The 8,537-nt window shown below is 43.9% G+C and overlaps 1 protein-coding gene across 1 annotated transcript in view; it reads right to left on the reverse strand.

The window, feature by feature from the left end:
* Positions 1-829, reverse strand: part of KDM5B (lysine demethylase 5B) — a 40,971-nt gene extending 40,142 nt beyond the window's left edge. Inside the window, exon 1 of the mRNA XM_025895883.2 lies at positions 662-829. Coding sequence (XP_025751668.1) covers positions 662-763 — 102 coding nt within the window. The 5' untranslated portion in view covers positions 764-829. The remainder of the gene's footprint in view (positions 1-661) is intronic.
* Between the last annotated feature and the right edge of the window lie 7,708 nt (positions 830-8,537).

Raw genomic sequence — 8,537 nt, forward strand, 5'->3', positions numbered from 1 at the left:
TCCAAATAAATGACTACTGCTCTAAAAGAGAAGACCTATTCTTCATTAGAGATTACATGGTCTCCATTCTCAACAAACCCTGAGTTTTGGTTTAATGGTCAAATCAAGGATTGATGATTGATCCAGGAAGGATGAAGATTTGAGCTTGGAAAAAGTCACAAGCCACACTGTCAGCCCCACTGCAACAGCCAGGATGCATTCTTCAACTTGTCACCCCTGGTGAACGTGAGATGAGTTCCTGTCACAGCACTGCCATGGCTTGCACAGTCCCTGGGTCACTGGGTATGTGACACAGACCCACAGCATTTGTTCTGGCAGAGAGACGGACCTGGGATGTTCCATGGATTAGCAGTACTTGGCACTACAGAAACTACTACAGGAAGCCTGAAAGTCTGTTATCAGGAAGCTTCTGTAAACTGCAGAGAGAAAATACAAACAGGTGGTGTTCAAAGCAGGAGTAAGAGCTTACCTTGAAGACTAATGCTAAAAATTTCACTTTTAATTAGAAGTCTGCCCATGGCTTTCTGAACTGCCTTCATCACACAATGCATCTGGTCACCTGCATGACACTAAGCACGAAATGCAGCTTCACAAATGTTCCAGTAATTAAGAGAGCCCTGACAGACTGGCTGCTAAATTAACTGGACTCAGTGTAGCTTACCAAGAGACTGGCTCCTGACTGGAACAAGTTGTAGGGGTAGAGGATCCGCTCGTAGTGCGCCCGGATGTGTGAGCCCACGGCCTTGCCAGGAGCAAAGCCCATCCTCGTGGCTATTTTGGTCCATTTTCTCTCCTTGCAAACTACATCAAATCCTCCTTGTTCTGCAACTAGCTAAAAAGTGAAAATAAAATGCTCATATATTTAATAATAAAATTATCAGCGTTTAAGGAAAAAAAGGCAGGACAACGCCACAACTGACATTTTAAACCAGAAAAATATAGATTTTAAAAAAAGCCCCACAACACATAAAAGTTGTTTTAAGGCAATAACTGGAATATGTAACACATAACCTATTCAAGAATTACAAACAAGTCAGTTCCTGTGTTCCATGTGCAAACAGTCACTCAGCCCACTCTGAGAATTTTTTAGCTGCAATTTGTCACTTTGTATCCCAACACAGCTTTCTAGCACAGGACACTCAGTTCTCACTGGAATAAGTTCTATGAAATAAGCTCAGAAAAAACCAATAAAAACTCCCCTAAACACAAAGAAAAGAGAGAGAACATACCTTTGGGGTCAGAGAATCCCATCTCTAACTATCAGAATACATGAATTTCTACAGAAGTTTAACAAGTTTCATCCTAAAAGTAATTGGACTTTTTTTCCTCGCATATTTCTAATGGAAAATTTTTTCTCTCCCTGCTGTCATTGCTCATGAACTTTTTCCAGTTAAGCCTAAGCTTATTCTTGACCTGTTTACACCAAAGTTCAACTTTAAAGAAGAGCTGAAAATTTAACATGATCTCCAAGCTCACGTGAGAACTTCCATTATAGCATATTACTATCTTTCCATGACAATGTATTCTTACTGTCACATTAGCTGTGTTAGCTGAAACAAAGAAATACTTTTTCCAGCTTAGATACCCCCCAAAATCTCGCCTGACCAGCTGTGATACCATCCCAGGAACTGAGATAACACAGCAGCTTTTCAGCATGAGTTTCTCCCTAACAGTCTTACTCTATTAAGCTGAAATAAATCCAAGATCTTCCTCTCCACATGTGGAATTTTCAGCGTGCATCCTTGAAGTTCCCAAAACTTTGCAATCTGGTCCAGAAAATTCAGTTTTACACGAGTTTGGGCCTGCAAACAAACAAACAAACAAGTGAACTGCCTGGCTTTGCCCTCTGCAAGGGTCATTTGCATTTTTCCCTCTTGTCATCTGAAGAAAAATAAATTGTGTCTTTTCTCAAGTCAGTTTTTGTTACTTCTTACTGCACTGAGAAAAGTACTTTCTGAGAACAGCCAAGCAATGCTAAAAACTCCCTAAATCAGCTGCATTGTTGGGATTTATTGCATTTATTGCATTAATAATTGCTGGTTGCACAGCAATCCCCTCAGTAAGATCACTGCGCTGCTGCTATGTTAAATAGCAGTAACTTAAATTTTGACACATTTTATTTTCATCACATTTTCTATTCTTAAGGTAAAAAATAGCAGTGTTTGTCTGTAGCTTGTCTGTAAACTCCAGGGAGCTCTGAACAGCTTGTGGTCACACAAATCCCTCTCTTAGCATCCCAAATCTGAGCCCTTTCCTTGACATTTCACATGACCAAGTCAGGACTTTAGAAAGCAAGAATCAGGAGAAAAATCAGGCACAGAGTCACCACCACCCCAACTGGTATCAGCACCGAGCCAACCAGGGTTCCTCACGCTCCCTTTCTAGTCTCAATTCATGGAAGTAGTGAATGAAAGTGCTTGTGAACAGCAAATTTCAACCAACTGAATCCAGATTTTGCAATTGTTTCTTCCAAAAGGCTGGTTATTTTTAAAGCACTCCAAGTGTTTAATCTCTTCTCCTTTTGAAAGATGCTGTATGTGTGCAAAACGCAGACACAGATCTGTGGCACTGGAGAGTTTGAGTTTAACCACTTAGAAGCACTTCTGTGTGGAAAAGGCCTGAATTACGTTCTTTTAATGAGCATTAACTATACTTTTTATGCACGGAACGTTCTGATCTAGGTTCTGAAACAGAGGAATTTCTGTGCTAATTAAAAACTGCTGTTCAGAGGTCCTGAGTGCTGTCAGCTCATGGCCAGTCCTCTAGCAAACAGCACCTCTCAAAAACACAACGGCGTGTTTGGGAGCAGAAGCAATGCCCAGCTTTCCAGTTTACCTCCAGTTCATTGAGCCTCTGGATCCTTGGGGTGAAGTGAAGCTTGTCAACATCGCAGGCGAAGGGGGGCTGCCAGTCCTGGAAAACAGAAGCGTTCCATCAAAAGACCAGGAAAAGGAAGGAAATTTCTCTCTGTGACAATCACAAGCCAGGTGAAGCTGAAGCATGGAACAGGCCCCTGTAGCCTCCAAAGGCTCTGGAGCCCCTCCAGCACACGGTGGGAGCGCGACAGCTGGACCCCAACCCGTCAGCATGGCCCACTCTGCACATCCAACTGGGACTGCTCCAGGCTCCAAGTGCCTTCACAGGGAACAAGAGAGAAGGAAGAGTGAGATACATCAAGTGAGTGTCATTGTCTGCACCTTAAAATATTTCTCTGTGCCTTTAAAACAGGTAATGGAACCACAAAATCAATCACATTTTGGAACTAACATCCTGTCCTGCACTGTGAGACTCCACAGAGTCCTGGGATCGTCAAGGTTGGAGAAGCCCTTTAAGATCATTGAGTCCAACCCTTCAGCAGCAGCACCACCATGGTCACCACTAAACCATGTCCCCAAGTGCCACATCCACACATCTTTTGAACACTTCCAGGGACAGTGACTCCACCACTGCCCTGGGCAGCCTGTGCCAGTGCCTGACAAATACCTTGGCTGTAAATATTCAGGAAGAGCTAGAATAAGATCAACTGAAAAAAAAAAAATTATTATTACTTTGATAAAATACCTGCAACTGGCAGTGTTATTTATAAACACAACTATAAAGTCATTTTATCTTTTAGATCTCTGACATCTATCACACATGCTTGGTTTGGTTTCACAAAACCAAATTAGATTTCATTTAAACTTGACAGGAATTTATTGCATATAAACTTATCTTATTATCACTAATTACAGAATGAAGATAATGCACAAGAGAGCTACTGATAGTGGTGTAAGACGAGCTTTGCACCAGGAAAAAAAACTATCTTTCCTCAATGTTGGCAGCAACTGAAGTAAGACCAGCATCATAAACATAATATTTGTTAATTTAGCAGACACAGAGGATATGAAAACCAGCATTAAAACCAACCATAAATAGTTTGCAAAGCTATTATCTTACAGAGCAAACAAGACACAAGAGTCACCAAGAATATGGAGAACCTGAAGAGCAGATGGACACCAATCCACAGGCTTTATCAAGCTTGGGTTGACTAATCCATATCTCAAAATTGGTAATAAAAGCTTTCTGATCCTACAAGGCACTTGCAGCACATCAAGACTTGACAAGGCCAGTTGCAGTTAAAATTTGAATCGGAAATTTAGACAATGGTAGGGGGTCAGGATGGTAAATTACCAAAAGGACACTCAACCCTTGACCAGTGGACACGTTTCTCAATTATTTTCCTGCTTTTAACCTTAAGACTAAGTCTGGTGCCCAACAACAAAATGTTCTTAAACAACCCAGTGGCATTAACTCTTCTTTTACTGCCCATTTTTTTTGCCAGGACACCAAATGCAATGAAACTGGCAAGTCTGACAAAGGGAATGTTGGATATTCTTTTCTAATATCCTGCTATTTGATGAATCATTCGTGGCCCTCAAGCTGTAAGATGAGAAGCACAACTGGGAACAGTTGGGCAGGATTTGAAGTGTTGTACTTCAACAGGACAAATCTGACTCTCAAGCTGAACCAACTGGTTATATCATTAGTCACAACTCTGGAGTTTGCTCTGTACCAAAAAGAGGGAGACAGGAGACAGGCACCCAGCCCAGGAGGGGACACAGTGGTGAGGACACATAGGAGACATACTGGGGATCAAATTAAATTGCCCAAAGCAGAACTGTGGGGTCCTGAGAGCTTTGCTTAGGCTGAGAGTAAACGAAACCAAGGGGGCTGTGCTGCCTCACTGCTCGGCTAAGCAACGAGCCAAGGCTGTCCCCAGTGGGCCACCCATTACTCTAAACCAGGTCCTCCAGTAAGGCTCTGCAGAGGTCAAGAAACAGAAATAAAGTGAACAGGAGCAAGAACTCAGCTCAGGTAGGCAATGATGCTACCACTGACACCGTCACCGACCCATGCTGTGCTTCAGGGCCATCGCCTGCAGTCACTGCACTGGCAGCACATCAGGAAAACCAGGGAAGGGAGGGGAGAGCTCAGGTGACTCTTCTGGTCAGGCCACATGTCTCTTGGCACAGGCTGCTGCTCTGGGCAGAGCCCAGAGGAAAGTCTGCATGCCACTGGGCACAACAGGAGGAACAGGATCCCGACCTGTTCCTACAGGTTCCAGCTCCTGCTCAAGACTGAAGAAATCCAGCTCCAAGGGTGCCCAGGGCAGACACAGCCCCAGCCCCTGGCAGACAGCACGGAGCAGGTTGGTCCTCTGCTTATGGAAGCAAATGAGGAAGTTTATGTGCATGATCTTACACAAACACCTCATTCACAGCACGGCACCCAAAACAACCTGCTCCAGAATTAGCTGATTATCTCCACGATCTCCTATTTATTACTGACTGGTGCACGTCTGGGGACATTTTTTCCTGTTTGGCCAAGCACACTGGTGCTGGCAAAGCACCAGTTACCTACTGCACTGGAAAGAGTAACATGACTCCAGATAACACAATCTGCCTCAACAGGCATTTCCTACACCTGCAGTTTTTAAGTTTACTGATATTGAATGTCCAACACACACACACCAGGACGCCCCAATGGCTCATCAGCTGTTTACCAGAGATAAGCTTTGGGAACTCCTTTTATTAAATATAGCACTTTCAGTAGGTAACTTTTCAGCCTATAAAGCAGATGGGTTCATCAGCCAGAAAGAGACATTTAACAGTCTTAAAAGTGTTTAACTCGTAGCAAGAAGCGAGTCATTTCAAGAGCTTCTGCTGTGAGATGGTAAATTTGCTTAACGAGAGGGAACACTGGATTGACTCTGGTTTCTGAGGTTTTTAAGCAGGTATCACAGAACCACAGAATATGCTGAACTGGAAGAGACCCACAGGGATCATCGAGTCAAACTCCTGGCCATGCACAGGACACCCCAACAATCCCACCACGTGCCTGACAGGATTGTCCAGATGCTCCTTGGGCTCTGGAAGACTTGGGGCTGTGACCACGGCCCTGGGGAGCCTGTTCAGTGCCCGACCACCCTCTGGGGGAAAAACTTTTTCCTAATATCCAACCTCAGCCTCCCCTCTCAGCTTCATGCCATCTCCTCGAGTCCTGTCAAGAGAGTGAAGATGTTGGTACCTGCCCCTTGTGAGGGTGTTGAAGACACCAATGAGGTCTCCTCTCAGTCTCCTCCAGGCTGAACAAGCCAAGTGCCCTCAGCTGCTCCTCAGAAGGCTTCCCCTCCAAACCCTTCCCTGTCCTCGTGGCCTTCTTTGGATGCTCTCTAATAGCTTAATGTCTTTTCTATATTGTGGTGCCTAAAACTGCACACAGGGCTCGAGATGAGGCTGCACCAGTGCAGGTAGAGCTGAGGGAAATTAATGCTATTTATAACACGTCATATTAGATTATTATAAAATCACTTTTGACTTTACAAACACACTACAGCACAACCCTTTGAACACAAACTGTGTCAGATGACACTGTCACAGACCCACAGGCATTCACCATCTGGAGAAATGACAGCATGTAGCAAACAGTCCATCCTGACTGTCACAGAGTAATTTTAAAGTCACAAACAGTTTATTTTGGAGCATCCGAACTATTCAAAGTTGATACAACCAATAAGGATAACATTTGTCTTTTTCTATTCCACAGTGTGGCAAGTTCCTCAAGTCCTAAACAAGATGCTTTCAACCCTTCTTTAACAAGTGTATTATTTACTCAACAAAAATCCTGGACACATTTTGAAGCAAAACTTACCAAGACAAATGAGATGCTCACTCGAAGGAGCATTAAGGGACATTTCTGTGTGACAGAAATGCCTTTATGCACCTTGGAAAGGCAGCAGCACCACGAGAGGGAGCTTTGTGGTGCAGGGCTCATTTGCAAAGCTGCTGAGCTGCACGAGGAGTTTTGCTGGGGAAGAGAAGGGAACACACACCCCCCAGCTCTCCAGGCCCACTTCCCTTAACCTCATGCCTGGGAATCTGAGACTCACCCTTTTCATCCAGCTCCTCAAAGGAACTGGTCTGGATTTCCCTGTTTTAAAAAAATAATTTTAAAATGTTTAAAAAGTTCAATTTAAGTATCTTCCAACAGCCATGCTGAGTGCTAATGTTAAGTATACACAGAAAGCAAGAAAACATCGATTTCCTAAAAAGTCAGGAATTTTTACACCCCATCCCCCAGACTCTTCGTTTGAAATTACTCCATTGGGTTCTGCTGTCCATCCCTGCCTGTTAAAAGCCTCAAAGGGACAAACAAGATCCTGTGCTACCTTAGCCTGCACTTGTCATAAACCTGGCATCAAATCCAGGCAAAAATGAGAAAATTTTAAACTTTTCTATAAACTGTAGGGGACAAATCCAGCTTTGCAGAAGGCATGCTTTAGGGATCTTACTAGTATTTCAAGTGGTAATGCAAACTACAAATGGTCAACACAACTATTTCTGTGATATTTCCATATTCCTGCTCCCAGCTCAGCTGCTCCAGGGATGTCAGGCTTCAGAGCATTTCAGCTGGCAAACCCTGCACCTCATCCAAACTTACTAATTAAAACTTAACCACCCCCACCCCTGCGAATTCAAGGGAACAAGGAATTGCCACTGCCCCTGGTAAGCTGCTCTACAAGTTAGTTAGCTCCAGCTTTTCTTCCTCCCTTATCCTCATCTCCTTTTTAACCAAATCCCTTGTCTGCTGGCTGCCTGAGCAGCTATTCCTGAACCCTTCCTGGGAGCAACATTTCAAGACATTTCTCAATAAACAAATATCTTTTTGCTTCTCTTTACAGAACCAGCTTACCAGTCCTGCAAATAAAGATTTTTTTTTTTTCCTCAGGCTTTTTCTGAAGTGTCTCCTATTTTTTCAACATCTTTTGAAAACTGCAAGTAGTGTTTTACTTGCAATCTCTCCCGTGTCAGACACAGAAAAAGACATCCCTTTTATTATTTTGCCAGACAGCAGCTCATAGTAAGATCCAAAGGAATATCTTAGCAATTCTTGCCACAGAAACACGTTCATTCAGCAAACTGCAGTGATTCCCCCCTTCCCGGGATGCCCACCCTGAGAGCCTGACCTACATTCTTTGTTCCCACATCTAGGATCTTGCCTTGGCAAAGGTGTTCCATGATTGCTGCCTCCAAGAGGGAGGGAGCACGCTTGGTGACTCAGGAGGTCCCTTTCAGTCTCCTGGTTTTATGACTATATTAAAAACACACTGAGAGCTCAGATGGCAGAATCCACACAAACCCATTACTGCCCGGCAGTGGGTCAGCCATAAAGCTCCCATCTAACGGGAACTAATCCCTCTCTGACCCTGTTAAAGGCTAACATTAGTTGGGAACTCCAATCATCAGCTAACCCAGTTTGTGGTGAACAGTCCTTGGTGAACAGTCCTTCCTCGGCCATTCTGAGCGGAGGTGATCTTTCCAACAAAAGCCCTGAATTCCTCTTTGCCAAGGAGGGACAGTGGGTGCAGTAACACAACTTACACACAGAACTCCCCAATAACAAGCCTGGTGGAGTATTTCTTATTTGAGACAAAATTGGGCTCTGTTACATATTGCAGATTAGCAAGGGAGAACAGCCATAGCCACAAATCCTTCCCA

The sequence above is a fragment of the Manacus vitellinus genome, unplaced genomic scaffold, assembly GCF_001715985.3.
Source record: "Manacus vitellinus isolate BGI_N305 unplaced genomic scaffold, ASM171598v3 scaffold_47_pilon, whole genome shotgun sequence".
Taxonomy (NCBI): Eukaryota; Metazoa; Chordata; class Aves; order Passeriformes; family Pipridae; genus Manacus; species Manacus vitellinus.